General features: G+C 41.4%; 1 protein-coding gene and 1 long non-coding RNA gene across 2 annotated transcripts in view; one reads left to right on the top strand and one right to left on the bottom strand.

Moving 5' to 3' along the window:
* Positions 1-359: 359 nt before the first annotated feature.
* Positions 360-17,568, top strand: LOC136828769 (uncharacterized). The gene is made up of 3 exons (XR_010850216.1): positions 360-508; positions 12,801-13,003; positions 17,294-17,568. It is a non-coding gene; the product is annotated as an uncharacterized lncRNA (long non-coding RNA).
* LOC136828768 (RNA transcription, translation and transport factor protein) overlaps positions 17,560-19,143 on the bottom strand; it is a 30,384-nt gene continuing 28,800 nt past the window's right edge. Inside the window, exon 5 of the mRNA XM_067086985.1 lies at positions 17,560-18,359. Within this exon, the coding sequence (XP_066943086.1) occupies positions 18,156-18,359 (204 nt within the window). The 3' untranslated portion in view covers positions 17,560-18,155. The remainder of the gene's footprint in view (positions 18,360-19,143) is intronic.

The raw sequence follows: 19,143 nt of genomic DNA, 5'->3' as shown, positions 1-19,143 counted from the left end.
AAAAACAATGCTGATCAGTTGAACTAGATCAGGCATACTAGAATTAAATGATAGGAACAGGTTAAAAGGGGGAGATACAAAATTTTTGTGCTTTGAAGAAACAAACTAAAAAATTAAAGGAACATCTCTTACTTGACTGCCCACCATGTAGTGACATCAGGAATAGATATAGATTTGCTCAGTAGCCTTATCAAGAAAAAAAAAAGAAATTGGTAGCTATCATCTTACTGTTTCCAAATCTATTGAAAGAAGAAACTGAAAATAGGAGGGAATTAATAGAAGATCTATGGTATTACAGAGATAAGCTTAACCACAAGTAAAGGAGTAACAGAATGAGCAAGGGAGGAGCCGTTTCAGAGAAAAATCTCGTCTTTTACTACTAATACTACTAAAATACCAATTTTATTATTAAAGAAGCAGTCAGTTACAGCTAGGTTTTCGACGAAAAGGAAACCCTGTTACCACAAACCGGCCTCCTCAGTTTCAAAAAACAGTCTAAATAATCGAGGTATGTAAATGGTGGAAAATTGCCGACACGTTACTTGATTAACTAAATACGCAAGAAGCTGTCGTTAAAGTTAAGCCTATTGGATCGAGAAAATGGACCAATTCTGGCAAAGAATTTATTATAATATGGTTCTGTCTTTTGGATCGTTTTGGATTATCTTTAGGTACTTAATGAGTAGTTTTAGATGTATTGGACCACTCTTCCTACTTATATCCTACAATAACGGGCGACCTCCATGGGAATAGGCGTAGGCTATGGGGTTCTTGGGGATGGTAACCTACTTTATTTAGACTAGCCTAGGCCTAACTTATACTAACCTGGGGCGCCAAGTCTTTAACTGGTTTGGTGTTATTATTAATTTATTTTGGACCTGAAAATATAATAGCTCTGCATGGGGTAGGCCTATTACCATGGAAAATGAATTTTCCTGTAGTATGTTGGTTGATTATCAAGAATTTACCGTTATCTTTTGTTGGTCGACTGTAATTAACCTGTAATTAACCTCAGAACTGATTGTTTTTGCATCCTGGCCTTCCTGGAATGCTATCTCACATGTGCAGTGTTAGCCTGTAGGGGAACTTTTGGTAAAAAGTGGAGTTTATTTTACCAGGGGATCGGGGGACAGAGCCCCCTGGCTAAGTAACACGGACTATTAGGTTAGGTTAGGCTAGTATGGTTCCTTTTATAATAGGTTTCCTTAGCCAATCCCTTCTTAAACCTATGGCTCCTTAATGACGTGCATGCACAGAACCATTCCATAACAACATGGCATCCGGTCTTATAGAAATTTACCAACAATAAACATCACCACCTTCATCAGGAACACTAAAAGTAGGGTATAGGAAAAATCAATTTCCAAGGTAATAGTCTGTGCAGAGGTCTTACTTAGGCTAGAAATACCAATGTCAGGTAGAATGCAGAGTAGCCTAGGCCTAAGGGGTCATGAATTACCGGGAGGATAGGGGTTGGTTTCAGAGGGGGACCTCCCCCCTGTCCAAGCCAGGTTAGGACTATATAAGAGGTTAGTTTAGGTTGAAATAAGTCTGGTTAGGTCATATTCCCTCTGAAATGTCCACTAGGCTTACTATAACCCCGACCCCTCCTTATTCTGCATAGGCTTATGCTCTGACCCCACCCGTAGGCTAGCCTATATCTTAAATAGCCCTGACCCCTATTCTGCATGTTAAAATTTGGGGGACCAGAGTGGGAAAGTTGGGTTTTTGGGTTGAGGGAATCCAAAAAAATAATGAAGTACAAGGACCTTAATCCCAGTGATAGTACTCATTCACATTAAGGTAAATTTATGGAATGTTTTCAAATTAATGTCATGCACTAGGTTAAGGACGTAGACTAGGTTAGTTAGGTGTCGTTGGTTAGGTCACATGGTAATGAAACAAACGTCAGGTACATTCAAAGGACACATCAACGGAGAACTGAAGACAACTATTGCAACCTGGTTTGCACCAGTCACCGGCCGGAGTCTTTACCCATTATGCCATTTGCCGTCTTTTGCTTATGTTTTTACATTAATCCCCAGTGGGCTGGTACTAAACACAGCACCAATTTGCACATAAACTAGTGGTTACCAAAACCAGAGGGTTGAAGTAGTAACCTCCAGTTTTCCCCATATCAAAACATAGAAATACTGTAATGATATTTTTAAGTTCAAAATGCAATAATTATTTAAATTAAAATTTTACCCTGTCTGAAAAGTCTTTGCACCCCTGGACACCCCACCTAACCCAACCTAACCTAACCAATGTCACCGTATGTTCAATTAAATAATTAGGTGTGCAGCCTAACCTAACTTAGGGTGCCAGGTCCTTACCTGGCTGGGGACTTCAACCCACTAACTTGACTTTAGTCACCAAGTTCTTGGTTAACATGTGTGTGATGTCACTTTAAACCTTCAATAAACCTTGCCTTAAGCTAATCACGATTAGAACTTGCATAAGTATCATGTGGATGTTGGAATACATCCTCTTGTTTCACCCTTATCTATTTTTCCCCACTCAAAAACCCTGCTTTCCCACTGTGATTCCCATTGTTGTAGAATACAGTAGGGGTCTAGTATCTCTTCAACTAAGCTAAATCTAATGATAACAGACCAGTGTCAACCTTTGAAACTAGAAAAAAGCACAAATTGGAGAACAAATATACAGTATTCAGAAGCACAGACAGGTTCAGATTTCATGCTCCTTCAGTTTGGAGACTTAAAACCCAACTGGAGTTTTAATGTTTCCACACTGAAGAAGGAGCATGACACTCCAAATCTGTCTGTGCTTCTGAATATATTTGTTCTTCAATTTGTGCTTTTTTTTTTTAGTTTCAAAGGTTGACACTGATCTGTTATCATTATGCCTAGCCTAGTTTATGAGATACTAGACCCTTATCATACTATGCGAATATAGGAGATCACACTGGGAAAGCAGAAATTTTGGTGGGGAAAAATACAAAAGGGTGAAATACAAGGATGTACAGTATTCCAACACCCCAATGATGCATCTGCAAGCTCTAATTGTGTGTTTTTTTTTTTTTTTAGGTTACACCTAGTTTTAGAGATACAAGTAAAAATTTACCTCTGGCATCTTGGCTTCATCTCATGGGGATAAATATCTCACTTACCTCTGGCATCTTGGCTGCATCTCATGGGTATAAGTATCTCACTTTACTTGGACGACTGGCTCCTTTGCTCCCTGACGACAGAGCAATGTGTGGAGTATCTTCAGAAAACTCTTCGGTTAACCCAGGAATTGGGTTTGTTGATCAATCATCAGAAGTCCCAGCTGACTCCCTCTCAAGAACTAGTATAATGTATTTTGGGATGACTGAACTCCTGTCTTTTTCGGGCTTTTCCAGCCCCAAAGAGAGTAGAATCCTGTCTACGCATGATTGACAAATTTTTCTCCCTTCAGAGCTGCATGGCCAACAAATGGATGAGTCTCCTCGGAACGTTGGCCTTGATAGAACAGTTCGTTTCACTGAGGAGACTTCATATGATGGTGCTTCAGCCTTTCCTCAAAGCCAGTATGGGACAGAAAGAGACATCCAGACTCTTTCATGTTTCCAGTGACACAGAGCATCAAAGAACACCTGCTTTGGTGGAGATCTGAAAGCAGGTCATTACAAGGAAAGCCGCTTTCCCCACAGAACCCAGACCTAAACTTCTTTGCAGGTGCCTTGAACGTGGGCTGGGGCGCTCTCCTGGAAGGCAGGGAAGTCTCTGGGACACGGTCGCAAAATCAGAAGAAACTACATATAAATGTGAAAAGAACTCGAGGCCTTTGCCTCGAAGGTGTATGACAGAATCATAGCAGTCCATTCAGACAACACTACAGCCCTGTTGTACATCAGCAAGCAGGGAGGAGCTCATTCCTTCTCGCTTTGCAAAGCAGTGAGGGATCTGCTTCTCTGGCCAACCAGAACGGGACAGTAATTCTGACAAGATTTGTTCAGGGAAAACTAAATGTGCTGGTGGATCAGCTAAGCCGAGGCAACCAAGTCATTCCCACAGAGTGGACCCTTCATCCTTTAGTTTGCTCGTCCCTTTGGAGACTGTGGGGAAGACCAAAGTTGGATCTTTTCACAACGTCCAAGAACAATTGTGTGCCTCTTTTTTTGTTTGCCAGTACCAGATCTGTTGGCATGGACGACGGACACGATGCTACAGGACTGGTTCGACAAGGATCTTTATGCCTTCCCTCCCTTCGGAATGATACGGGAAGTATTGAACAAATTTCAGTCTCACAAGAACATGTTAGTGATTCTGATTGCTCCCTTTTGGCCCCTAAAGGAATGGTTTCTGAACCTCATGGGTCTTCTGGTAGATTTTCCAAGACTGCTTCCTCAAAGACACAATCTTCTCAAACAACCCCATGTCAGAAGATTTTATCAAGGATTGTCTACTGTAGCTCTGACAGGGTTCAAACTGTCAAAAGACTCCTCAGAGCTGAGGGTTTTTCAGGAGCAGCTGCAAAGGCAATCTTGAGATGCAGACGCCAATCTTCCTGCAACATTTACTAGAATAAGTGGTCCATGCACTTGGTGCAGAAAGAATGCAGTAACTTCTACTAAAACCACTCTGACGGAGATCGCAGATTTTTTATTGTACCTTAGATCCTCCAGAGTCTTGGCCCCTTCGACTATAAAGGGCTACAGGGCTATGCATAGCTCAGTCTTCAGGCACAGAGGCCTTGACTTACCTTCGAATCAAGACATTTTTGATTTAATAAAATCTTTCGAGACTAGTAAGCAGAAGGTGACAGAACCGGTAGCCTGGAATCTAGACGTTGTCTCAAAACAGTTCTCTTCCTCCTTTCAAGCCTATCAGCTCCTCTTCATTCAGATCAAAATAAGAAGACCCTCTTTTTGGTGGCTTTGGCAACAGGTAAGGGGGTTGGTGAGCTACAAGCAGTCGATAGAAGGATCGGTTTCTCTGGAGGAAATGCAGTTTGTTCTTATACGCTAGGATTTCATGTAAAGAATGAGAATCCTCCCAAGCCCTGGCCTCGTTCTTTCAAGGCCAAAAATCTGCGTGAAATTCTAGGACCTGAAGAGGAAGAAAGAGTTCTTTACCCTGTAAGGGCATTAAAGTTTTACCTGAAAAGAACAGAGAAGTTAAGAGGGTCCTCTAGTAATTTTTGGACTTCAGTTAAGGATCCTTCACGTCTTCGTACAAAAAATGCAACATCCTTTTTCTTAAGAGAACTCATTAAGGAAGCCCATTCTCATGTGGGAGAAGAGCTTTCACCTTCTCTGAAGGTTAAGGCACATGAAATAAGGGCAGTGGCTATGTCTTTAGTTTTTAAACATAATGTTTCTCTTTCAGATAGTCTCCAAACAACTTTTTGGAGATTTAAATCGGTATTTGCATCTCACTATTTAAGGGATGTGGAAACAGTTTTTAATCAATGCAGTACTTTGGGCCGTTTATCAGTGGCTGGCATGGTGTTGGGGGATGGAAAGTAGGAAGCATACATCCATCCTTTCTCTTCTCCTTGAATTTTGGTGTTGAGTTCTAAGGGAGTCTGGGGGTACTGTGTACTGGGATACCCTCCAGTTTTTAATGGTATAGGATTGGTGTTTTTAGTATTTTGGTGTAGGTAACAGCATTGTTATCTGGTTGTCTTGTGTTAGTACTGCACCCTGGGCAGGGGCAATTTTCTGTAACTTACTAGCGTTCGGTGATGTCCTTCGCTATAAGTCATTTTTATATAAGTAACTTGCTAAGTAACTACATAGGTATTAGTTTCACTCAACTAGTTTCACTTAACCAAGGCAGTTCTAAATTTGAAATTCGCGGTAACGCTCTACAGTAAACCCCCCGTATTCGCGGATTTCTCTGTGGAACGTATCTACCCAGTATTCGTGGAAACTTCACCCATTCACGGTATTTTTCACTGAGAAATATCCATTAATTACTGTATTTTCATATAATTTTCTTGGCTAAATGTACTTTTTGTGTTAAAACTATTAAAATACTCAGGTATAAGCATTTTTAGAGTTTTTTTGTGTTTAAACTATCAAAATAGGCAGTTGTAAGTGTTTTTAGTTATTCGCGGGGGGCAGTGCAGTATGCATTCCCCGCGAATACGAGTGGTTTACTGTATTGTTTTAATGTAGGTAGCTAGACCCCGCCCACTACCAGGGAGGAATAGGCACAACAGTTCTGAAGAGCCTGATTCATTTCTGCTGGTCAACAACTGTACACAGTTGGTTGAGCAGCACTGATTTGAATTTTGCCTGATGGTTGTATCTTTCGCCTTTGGTGCAGTATTCATTTGTGTTGGCAGCATGCTGTTTATTAGCTTAGCTAGTTTATTCAGCCTTGTGACTTGTTGTGACTTAGTATGTCAGATTGTAGTGTGTCTAGTATTAGGTATTGCAGCAAAGGCTGTAATACTAGACTTACTTCTGCTGAGTATGACTCGCACACTTTGTGTTGCCATTGTAGAAGGCAAGTTTGTGCATTTGAACTTAAATGTGATGAATGCAAAGACTGGGATCAGAGTAAATGGAAAGTTTTGGAAGCACATCTAGATAGACTTCAAAGAGAGACAGAGAGAGGCGGCTGCTAGAGCCGAGGCAAAAGGTTTAGCTAGTCAGGTTTTACTCCAAAATTGGATATTGCTTCTCAACTTGTGCCTTCTACACCTCTACCCATGTTCTCCCAGATCACCAGCCCTCCAACTTTTCCTCAGACTCTGTTACCTGGCTCCCATTCTTCTGAACCTGATGCCATTGCCAGCCCAGAAGCTAAAATTGACCAAAAGTTTGGTCTGCTTGTTAATACCGTAGCCCAAATCGGGTCTTCGGGTAAGACCCCTATGGATCAGGTAAGAGCAATTAGTGTTGGTGCAAGTGCAGTGCAAGTGGAGGAGGTGACTACTCGTCCCACTGATGCTCCTAGACAAAGGTCCCGAGCAGGTTGTGCATAACACTTTGGTGACGGAGAGCCCAGTGTTCGAGCATATGGTGTTGGAGCGCCCAGTGTCCGAATGCCCAATGTCCGAGCGTATGGTGTCAGATTGCCTAGTGTCCTAGCGACCGGGTTATGAGCACTCAGTGTCCAAGCGCCCAACTGCCGAGCGGCGCCCAGTGTCCGTACGCCCAGTTTCCGAGTACCATGTGCCAGAATTCTCACCTTCGGTACGCTTGGCACCAGAAACCAAACATTTGGCACCAAAACCTGCCATCACAGATCCTTCATTGGAACCTATCCAATGGCATTTGGATAACATCCTTGGACTTTTACAAAAACAACAGGATCAGGCGGGCTTAGCTCCTTCTCCCATTACATCTAATGAGGAAGCCAATGAAGAAGCCATTGATCAAGATCATCGTACATCTGAGTATTCAGCCCTCTTGAGGTACTCCCTTTTATGCTGTCCGACTTTCTTCTCTCCAAGGGCGCAGTCATCACCTGGTTCGGTCTTCATGATGAGACAGCCAGTAGAGGTCTCCAGACTACTGAAGATGGTCCTCTCCTCATCCTCTAGGAAGGCATTAGCGGGCATTGACAGTTGGTTAGCAGGAAAGATGGAGCTGTGTAAAGCAGTTTTCAGTGCACCTCCCTCCCGTCTGTTGCCAAGGAGGTACTTGTCCTACTCCACTGGGGAAGCGCCTTCACTGGGAGTTTCTGCTTCCTCCCAAGGGGACTTCTCCAGCCTTGTGGACACAACGTGGAGATCAGCTTTTAACTCCGCTAGGATTATGTTCACGTCTTCGGAATTAGGCAGTTTTGTGAAAGACGTTTTTAAAGTCTACAAAGTATTCAGCTTCCTAGACTGGACAATTGAGGTGTCGGCCAAGAAAATATGACTGTAGTACACTTCAAGAGGAATTCACTGCAGGCTGGCTGGGAGTACTCTCATGCGTGGATAAGGCCATTACAGCAAACCCCCTATATTTGCGGGGGATGCGTACCGCACCCCCCCACGAATAGCTAAAATCTGCGAATACTTAAAACCCTTCTAAAAACACTTAGAACTGCCTATTTTGATAGTTTTAACAAAGAAAAACCATCTAAAAATACTTATACCTGAGTATTTTAATAGTTTTAGCACTAAAAGTGCATAGTCATGAAAATTATATGAAAAAATGATTTTGACAAAGGAAAAATCTATTTCTGGGGAGGGGCCCGTGTCACCCGGTGAAATAATCCATTCAGCACTTATTTCTAGGTAATTCCGTTGCTAGGTACCAGAGAAAAGCTAAATGTAAAGCTGGGGTTACTACCCCCAGAGCGACTCAAGAAATGGAGTGGAGTATGGTAAAGGGTGAGATTGTCACAATCACGGGACCCTGCCCTATAAAGATTCCCAATGTCAAAAGTCCCAACGAGAGAGGTGCCGATACAAACCCATGCACTACTCGCGGACTGTACACAAGGCAACACTAGTCGCATTCCATGTTAGCACCCACCCCACCAGAATGATGTTTACCATGGGAGGGAGAGAATGAAAATAGTGAATATTTCTCAGTGAAAAATACCAGGATTGGGCGAATTTTCTGCGAGTAATGGGTAGATATGTTCCACAGAGATGAATGAAAAAAGCATTAGTGAAGTGATAGTGGAGGAGGTGCCTACCCGTCCCCCCGACTCTCCTAGGCAAAGGTCACTGCCAAACTCCCCAGATCCTGGGAGGATGTATACTGGAAGCACAAGGGAGGTTGGTGGGGTCTGCCCATGGGTAGTCACCCCCTCGGTCGCGCCTGCGACGTCCAAGGTGACGACAGAGAGCCGTTGGAAAGGCGTCTCAGATGTTCATCGCCTATCCTCTAGGCCTGGAACGCCCAGTCTGGACAAGAGGCACCAGTGGCGTTTCCGTGTAAGGAGTCTCGTCCCTTGAAGAGGCACTCATCGTATTTGCATCAGATGTCTCTGCTCCCCATCAGGAGGCCCAGAGAACTTTCCTGAAGTCCCAGACTATCTTGCAGTTTTTGGTACAACACTTTTCATCAGATCATCCCTCTGGCTGCCAGATTTTGGCCCCCAAGCGCTCTCCTGAGGCTCACAGGCGCTCTTTGTTGTCTTCCAAGCGTCCGCCCTCCAGAGAGTGCCAGTATTTTTCTGCAGAGCACCCATTGGCGCCAGAGTGCCTAACAGCGCCCGAACTTCCAGTTACTCCCGGATGCTCAGTAGCACCCAAGCACCCACCTGGCACGAGATCCTGTCTGTTCAAATTTTTATTCCAAGTGGCTGGCGCCAATTCTGGCTCTCTGATCCTCTTGCACGCCTAAGACTGATCCTCTCATGGAGGAAGAACTAGATCCTTCTGTAGCTCCCATTCAACATCAGTTGAATAATATTTTGGATCTCCTCAAGAAACCTCTGACATCAGTGAAGACTCCTCTGGACCCTTCAGCATCACTGATGTCCTTGGAAGAGGAGGGTTTAGGCCAGCAATCAACTCCCTCAGCCTATGCTGACCTTTTGAGATAGTTACTGCAGTCCTTCTCGGATTTCTTTTCTCCAGTGACTCCACAATCAACATTCATGATGGGTAATCCTATTGATTCCTCCAACCTCCCAAAGTTGGTTCTATCTTCATTCTCAAGAAAATCTGTGGACAGTATTGTTGTTTTGGTTTTTGGAAAAGTGAGATCAAGGGAAAGCCACCTTTTGTATTCCGCAATCTTGGCTCTCGATTGAGATACCAGTCTTACACCACTGGAGAAGCTCCTTCCCTGGGAGTGGCTGCCTCCTCCCAGGGGGACTTCTCAGCCTTATAGACTCAGCACTCAGGTCAGCCTTCACCCCAGCGAAAATTATGTTTTCCCGTACTGATTTGGACCATCTTCTTAAAAACCTTTTTAAAGTTTTTGAGGTGCTAAGCTTCCTTGATTGGTCCATGGGAGCCTTACCAAAGAAGAATGAGGATTTCTCCCCCTAATCTGAAGATTGCATGTCATATTGGCTGAGAGTTATCTACTGTATGGACAAGGCCTTCAGAGATGGTTCCCATGAATTAGCCTCTCTTTTTGCCATGGGGATACTGAAGAAGAGGGAGCTCTGGTGCTCGTTCACCTCTAAGAGTATTACAGCGTCAGAGAGATCAGCACTTCTCTTCTCTCCTCTCGACCGTCACCATCTTTTCCCGCAATGTGTGGTCAACGAGATTACTTCAGAGTTGCAGAAAAAAATCAACACAGGACCTTTTGGCACAATCCACGAGACATCCGAGGGATTGGTCTTCCTTCAGTGCCAAAACAGCCTCACCTCTTCAGAGACAGCCCTTTTGAGGAGGTAGACAGCGATCAGTCTCTAGATCTTGGGAGAAATGGAGTGCATGAGGGGCAGAACCCTGGATAGTAGAAGTCTTGAAGGAGGGCTACTCAATCCCCATCAAAGAGAGGCCACCATTAGTCAACGCATCGGTTGCATTAACGGCCTACTCGGCTGGTTGAGAGAAGTTGTCGGCCCTCTGAAAGGAGGTTTCATCGCTTCTCAACAAAGGGGTGATAGAAATAGTCAAGGATGTCAGTTCAACGGGCTTTTACAACCGGTTGTTTGTAGTCCCCAAGTCTTCAGAACCTACGGCAAAAGTAATTGCCAATTGCAGACGCCAGTCCTCAAGCAAAATATACCAGACAAAATGGACCATTTTTAGACTTCTTTAAATCAGATAGCAGACTTCCTGCTTTATCTGAAATCTTCCAGGGGTCTATCCTCTTCAATAGTAAGAGGTTATAGCTCTATGGTTAGTTCTGTCTTCCGCCATAGAGGCGTAGACATCATCTCATACCAAGACATTTCTGACCTCATTAAGTCTTTTGACTCTTCCAGACCTAAGAGAAAACAGACAGTTGCATGGAGTCTGGATGTAGTTCTCAAGTGGATCGCAGGCTCATGGTTTGAGCCCCTTCGCTCGTCTTCTCAGAGAGATCTGACCTGGAAGACAATATTTCTCATGGCTTTATCAACTGCAAAAAGGGTTAGCGAACTCCATGCAGTAGACAAAAATGTTGGATTTTCCCAAGGTGATGCAATTTGCTCTCTAACCCTGGGATTTATGGTGAAGAACGAAACCCCTTCTAAACCCTGGCCTGGTTCTTTCTCAGTAAAGAATTTAATAGATATTCTTGGTTCGGAAGAAGAGGAGAGAGCTCTTTGCCCCGTGAGGGCTCTCAGATATTATCTCCATAGAACCGAAAAAATTAGAGGACCAGAAAGGAACCTGTGGTGTGCTGTCAAGAATCCGACTAGACCGCTTTCAAAGAACGCCATCTCATTCTTTTTAAGGGACCTCATCCTGGAAGCTCACTCCCAGGTTGGAGAAGATTGTTTACCTTCTTTGAAGGTAAAAGCTCATGAGGTTAGGGGAGTTGCCACCTCTGTAGCTTATAAGGACAACTTGTCCCTGTCCTCTATACTTCAAGCAACTTTCGGACGATGTAAGTTGGTATTTGCTACGCACTATTTATGTGATGTCGAAGCGACTTATGATAATTGCTATACCCTGTGATCTTTATTAATTGCTAGAACAATGATGGGGGAGGAAGCGTAGGGAGCTCCCCTTCCATCCTCCGTCACCTTTGTCTTGAACTTTGGTGTTGAGTTCCAGGGAAGTCTGGGGGGTACTGTGTATTTGAGTACCCACCAGTTTTTTAATGATTGGGTGACTGTCTCTTGTTTTTAATGGTGTAGGTGACTAGATGTTTTGGTTGGTTCTCTAATTATGGTACTGCGGCCTGGGCAGGGCCAAATACTTGGACTTTGTCGGCCATCAGAAATATCCTTTGCCACGAAGCTCCTTCTCATACTCTCTCAGCCATTGGAACACTCCTTTGCTGGAAAGTCCCGCATCAGTAGTGGCGCTCCTCGGCTACTTGTCCCCGTGCCACTACAGGTTGAGATGAGCACCAACCAGAGGCAGTATCTACCTGCAGTAGCTCTCTCACCAGGTAAGGAATAACAAGCATTGTTTCAATGCTAGCATGATTCTTTTTTCAATGCATCAGTCTAACTTTATATTGGAATAGTTATGTCCATGAATTCCCACCTCCTGTCAATGTGGGATTCAGCGATGTAATTACTGGGTAAGTTATATATAAAAATTACATTTTTGTGATAAAATAAAGTTTTGTATATACTTACCCAGTAATTACGAGTAGAGCCTTCCTGCCTCCCCTCGCATGGACATTTCAGCAAAATGAATTGAGACAGCTGCTAAGTTGTTCCTCTTCTTCCCCAGAAAGTGGGCAGGGTCTAGTCACCTACTGTACTCTAGCGAGAATAAGTGTTAACGCGAATTTCAAAATTCAAGCTGCTGTGCGAGTAGCAACTACAGCGATGTAATTACTGGGTAAGTATTTATAAAACTTTATTTTACCATAAAAAATGTAATTTTTCGTGCGTCTACAAACCAGGGGCTTTTATTGTAGCTCCCACCTCAACCAACACACTTTGTCCTTGAGGCCGAAGGAAGAGTACTTGGTTATGGCAGGTGAGTGAGGAGTATTCCCTACCATCCCCCTAAACCACCATTTACCTTGTTACCAAGTTTAATGACTGCTTCCAGCAAGTGCTGAAGGTTACTCTGGTTTTCATACCTTGGAAAAATACTTAAAATTACTGTAAAATGTGCTATATTTTTCTTAGATACACAAACCTGTCATACAAATAATGTCCCACCTCTAACGAATCCTACATTTATCCCTGTAGCCAAAGGAGAAAAGGAGGGTATTGCAAGATGAGTGGCTGGGAATTCTTCTCAAAGATTGCTCTTATAAACTACTGATTTGAATTTCCAGGGTAAATACAATTAAGAAAAATTACACATTTATTCAGTTTCAGTGAAACACCGCTGATGATGACCAGTGATGGGAATAGCAGTATTGTTGGGTCCTTAAAGAGCAGTGCCTCTGAAGATTGCCTCGGGTGCCGATTGGTTAGTGGAGGTGGACTGATGGGCGTCTCTCTCTATGTTGGCTATCACGCAGCAAAAAACACTCACCCAGTTGGCAGAACTGTAACTTTCTTATTTGCAGGAGGTAAGTTCAATCGTCAGATGTACATTATTGCCACCTTTCATATACAGTATTCATGGTTTAGTGATGTGACATTTATTTGTTACTCTGATGTATGCTAATGAAGTTGGATATTTTATATTTCAGGTTTGTTTGTTTGTCTGTTAGCAGGATTATTTAACAATTTATGTGCGGATGTTTGGATCTAGGTAAGGACATCTTGTTCCTATGGGAATACAAACCATTGCCTTTTTATGTATGAGTATCCTTCAGTGTGCTGGAAATGGTTGTTGAACTGGGTAACAAGGTCAGTTAACTTGTGGTAAAGAGGGGTGAATGGGGGAATACTCCTTCACCTACTTTCTGCAAGCACATTTTTCTTTGGCTGCTGTTAAATGAGAGCTTGCTGTGCTTCTACTGACTGCTAAGTTGCACTTGTGTTTTTGTTTTAAGTGTTTTGTTTACCTGGTAATAGTGTCATGTATGGAGGTGTGAAAGCCATTAGTGAGTGTAGTGAACCTTTTTGCTCTATATTAAGGTGGATCCCACCATTTGATACACCATTATAGGGGTAAATTTGCTGCTTTCAGGAAGTTTTTGGTAGAGGATGTACTCTATAAGTTAGCCTGCCACACCCTCCTTGCTGCCAAACACCTCCCTACTCTCCATGGGGTAACCCCATTTTTGGCCAAGAGGTGGGTTTGTGTGTGCCTTGGGGGGATCAGTACATCTAATCTTAGTGTCGACTGTCCCCTTTCTCCTCTACGCTTTAAGTCTGTGGTTGCAGAATCCTTGAATAAAGATGTTGCACATATTCATGAGTGGAGTAGGCTTTGGGGCATGGAACTTAACCTTTCTAAAACTCAATGTATGATAGTTGTTCAGTCCAGAAGTCTTTTGCCTTTGCATCTTGATTTACATTTAAATGGTTAGGTAATTTCTATGTAAGGACCTGAGGTTTGCATGTTAGGAAAAATGCAGATTACTTCCAAAATTTGTCATGTTTCAAATGTCAGTGACATTCTTAAGATTTTAGGAGTAACTTTGATAAGAAATTGACTTGAGAAGCATATACGAGTTCTTAATGTTGACTTGTGGCAAAGATGCAAGGTGAATTCATTGTTTGTTACATAAAATGCACTACAATGACAAAACATCCTCTGCATTCTTCATCTGACCTAACTGATTTTACTTGCAACACTAGCCACACTGCTGCTACAAACATTGTGTTGTTTTTAGCATCAGGTTTAATAATACTCAGATTGTTAGGAGTTTTATCTTGGCAACAACTAAGATGTTGAATAGTTTGCCTATTGCAGTTGTGGAATCTTCTGATCTCCGAGTTATTTCATTCCTGCTCGCTGCTGACGTCTCCTTAATCTCAAGTGTATCAGTTTTATTTTCTACTGTATTCTCTCATATTTAATTATATATTACCTTTTCCTGTAACCTGTCTTTCTCTGCAGGCTGATTTCCCTTTGTAGCCCACTTGGTTTTATAGTCTGTTGACTCTGACCATAAGGGTTTTCAGCTTCTTGACCCAAAGAACCATTGCTAACAGGTTTAAATAGGCAAACATTGGTTGCGATTGTTCTGCATTCGTATCTTGTGCACATGCCAAATTATCCTACAAAATGTGAAATAAGATTTTGATTTTTCAGAACTGTGACATATCTGATAAGGAATGAAATCTGAGAAGTTGGAGTTGCCTAAACTTGGGTGCTCAAATTCAACTAGCTTTGCTCATTGTGGTGTCATAACCATCACCTAAAGCTGATTGGATGGCAGTGTTTTCTTAGTGTGTGTATCACCTTTCAGTTTCATTGATAATGACAAAGAAGAAGGCAGTGAAGATGTTATTATTCAGAAGATGAACCCTATTAATATGGAACAAACCCACAGGGGCCATTAACTTGAAAATCAAGCTTCCAAAGAATATGGTGTTCATTCGAATGAAGTAACAGAAGATGAATGTGAAATACAGAAAGAAGAGATCAGTTATTAGAAAAACAGATAAATGAACAAATTGATAAATATATGAATAAAAATGTAGTTTCTTAAGATACAAGGAGAATTGTATTAGGGTAGTAATGCAGTGCATCTTCGCTTAAACTTCTGGTTCCAATTGCACGACATCCTCAGGTAGGCTTTTCCAAAGTCCAGAGGTGTGGGGAATAAAGGACCTCTGGAACTGAGAAGTTCAACAGCAAGGCACATTTACTGCATATTGGTGCTGCTGTTCAGTGAATCAAGTTGCTCTCGTCAGGAAAAGTGGCTCAGGCATCAATTGTGAATGTGAAAGGTCTCTGTTAAAATACAACTTATGAAAAATTGACAAACAACAAGACCATCTGTCAGTGGTCCAAATCATAACCTGTTGCCAGAGGGTCTGCTACTGAAAAGCTACTGCAGCTGGAAGATCCCCTTCCTTGCAGAAGAAATGGAAGCTATGGGGACTGCAGAAATGCAGAAAACAGCAACTGTGTTAGAAGGCTTGGCCTTTTTTATTCTCTGCCAGGTCATTGAGGAATGTAGCTGAAGACAGGCTAACATGGAATATTATTAAGAGTAGGCTAAATCTTTTGCAATTACTTGCATGATGACATCTGCCAAGTGTCACATAATTCCTTGTTCCCCTGATGAGACATAAAAGGGTTTGTTAAATTTTGGCTAGGAAAGAGAAGTGGAGGGTTCTGGCAGTGTCATAAGCCAGCAAATGCCTCCTGTCCTCTTGTCTCTTCTGGCCAAACTTCTTCCACTGGGGGAGAGGACTAGGTTGCACTTGCATCTCATGGGAAACACTGAGTAAAATCTTTATCCCTACAAAATGAGCAATACTTATGTGGGGCTACCAATAAGGGGTCATGAAGCAACCATGTGACTGCCCAAGGTCCTATGAGCTGGTGTTAATCATGTTTCTTCTTCATAATGAAAGAAAAACAAGACCAAAGTAACATACTAGACTTTAAAAAAAATACATGGTACGAAAAGAGTCCAGCACAATAGCAAATAAAATAACGGTGTCAAGCTTCTCATCCAGCCAATGGTTTGTATTCTCACAGGAACAAATGCAACTCTTGAATTTGCAGTATCCAGAGGACTTCCTTTTACAATGATTAAGCTAGGCTGTAGCTTCTTCAGGCCCAAGAAAGTTTTACATCAAGCATAATTTCTGTAGTTTTTCAAGTTCAAAATAGAAGTCCATCTTCTGCCTGCGGACATCTGCCACAAATACCTTGATACATTTTCTCATGACCCTGTTGTAGCCACTAGCTGGGTAGCACAGTAATTTGTTTCTTACGTTATCTTTACGTTGCATTTTATTTTGTCATTTCATCATTTTGTTCACTCCAGACTGCTGTCATATGAACTTGATGAAATTCTCATTTTGGGTGTTAAAGACAAATATCTATTTTGCCTAATTATATATTTTCAATACCTAATCTACTAGACTCTAGGTCAGTTTTGCTAATCACATAGGACCCAAAGATGTGCACTGAACTCAGTGATCATATATCCTTGAATGAGTTGGCAGAATTGACATTTAGATACAGCACCTTCTTAATTGATGATTTTATTTTGGAGAGCTACTTTTTAAGGTGAGCCACTGGTAGAGTCAGATGTGCCTATGGCTCTTTGCAATTCAACAGGTCATGTAAAAAATTTGTTACCCTCTTTCTTCCTCTAATTGGCTCTTGAAACAAGGCTAAAGTTGGTGGATCAAAAGTGGCAGGTCAGAAAAGGGATTCCTTCCTTAAGATGGTTTCACTTGGCAGCTTTTATTGGTTAAACACTGGTCAAGGTATTACAGTAATTTGAAATTGATTATGGTCTGTGCATATTACAGTGGGAAGGAAAAAAAAGTATTTTTAAATCATTGGTTTGTATCTTTGAGACACACTTGTGCTTTTTTAACAGCTAAAGAATGTACTAGCATTTTGTTGAAATGACCGAAATCATGATTTTATATCATTGGTTTGCCATTACAAAATTTACACCCCATAAGTTGATTAACCATCAATTATCTTGTTTTTTGTTACATAGTTTACACCCTGTCTGTTGACAGGCCCTTAAGTATTTCGTTTTTCGCTACATAATTTACATCATGTTGATAAACCCTGAAGTAGTATCTTGTGTATTGCTATACAATTTACTCTATGTTGCTAAACAATCAAATATTATTGATCATGATCATTTATCTTTTTGTTACATAATTTATAGCCTGTATGTTGATAAACCCTCAAGTATGTAGTTTTTGCTACACAGATTATACCTTGAATGCTGACCTATATTAATGAATATTCTTATTTACAGCATTAGGTGGTGCTGGCCTTACCAGACTTCTGAAGCTCCCACCATTTGATGGCTCGCAGAAGAATGCTGTTGGGTGACAGTGATAATAATCAACTCTCGATTTTCTTTAACCTTGTGATATACAGTACTCGTATATTTTATTATGTCCGATTAGTGTTAAAATTGAGTGTCACTTGAGTATATTTGTATGATAGACTGATGTTCAAAATATAATTTAACTGTACAAATATAATGAAGGATAGTTAAGTATATAATAACACTCAAGACAAACTTTATAGCTTTATTTTTTTGTTTCCATGATAAATGAGGTCCTTTTCCATGCAATCCACATCATTATTGTATATGTTTAGTAGCACAAAACCATTACTGTATACTTTTGTAACACAAAACTAAGTAGGGAAAGATGGGCCACTCGTTTAATATGCAGTATACTGGGGAAAATATCAGAAAATACAAAAATAAGTTATGGAATCTAAATTGGATCTCACACAGAGGTAGTATTACCATTTATGTGATACAGGTAAATATTCCTCCCAAGGGTGATATGGAACAATGATGTCTGCAATTATAATCTCCATAACATGCTGACTAGTGAACACATGTAAGCATTACATGCAGTATATTTATATGTATGTAAGTATTACATGCAGTATATTCATGTGTATGTAAAATACTTATTCACTTGCAGAGAAGGCCATGTTCTATACAACATGGTAATGCATATGTTCAAAGATTAATTTTCCACAATCTTCAGAGCAGATATCATCAAACCATGGATAAAGACTGAACATGCATGATGATATTCAAGACATTTTGGTCGTCTAGTTTGAATCCTTTAGGAATTCTCTCTAGTTACTACTTGTTAGCGGCCAACTTTCCCTAATTTGGTATCAGTCTTGGGGTTAGCTGTAATATTCTGCACAGATACTATACACTCATTTATTCGAGTCTGAAGCTCACGCAGGTCATGGATGTACATTAGTCGCAGTGCCTTCCCGGCATTATTCAAGACGTAATCTCCAGTGTCAAAACCTAAATCGGCTTCAAAGATTGGATATGGTTTGCCCTGAAAAAGAAGAAATAGATGTTACAAAAAGAAGAAATATATGTTACTTTAAAATTGGCAATAACAAACTTCTAAAACAAATACAGTACAATGAAATCAGCACTGGTATTTCAAATTACAGTAGATCAACAATCAAATTGGGTTATGGTAAAACTTGTGGAACAACTGATTCCCTAACTTATTAGATATATTCCATACAGATAAACAAATGATCTTATTATTAAGGATTCTACAACACTTAAATGTTGTTGCGTGTTGGAATTTATACATAATGAGGTCTCATCACCTCCAAGTTTTGTCACTACCTGCTGTAATGGCTTGAAAGTTTTGGGCTAAAGGAATTCGAGTTTACCAAGACCATGTGGGAGTCAAAGTTGTTTCCAGCAGACTCAGAGCTGCCGATATCTTTGCCGTTAATCAGTAGGTGGGGTTATGGATAGGAAAGTAACTCCTAAGGGAGGAAAACCAAGGCCTACTTTGACACTTCATATCTAAGGTAGCCTTGCCAGATATTAAAGATTAACAGTGTCATATCTAGACGACTGTATTATTATTATTATTATTATTTTTTTTTGGGTCTATCACAGTCATCATATTTGACTGGGTGTTTTTATAGTGTGGGGGTTCCGGGTTGCATCCTACCTCCTTATAAGGAGTCCATCACTTTTCTGCATTAGTCCCTGGCTGGAGCTACTTCGGCATCTAGTTTTTCCAGATTCCTTTTTAGGGATCCTGGGGTCGTGCTTTGTGTTCCTATGATTATGGGTACAATTTCCACTTGCAT

The sequence above is a fragment of the Macrobrachium rosenbergii genome, chromosome 43, assembly GCF_040412425.1.
Source record: "Macrobrachium rosenbergii isolate ZJJX-2024 chromosome 43, ASM4041242v1, whole genome shotgun sequence".
NCBI classification, from domain to species: domain Eukaryota; kingdom Metazoa; phylum Arthropoda; class Malacostraca; order Decapoda; family Palaemonidae; genus Macrobrachium; species Macrobrachium rosenbergii.
The sequence above is the reverse complement of the archived record's forward strand: the minus strand, read 5'-3'. Positions and strand labels throughout refer to the sequence as shown.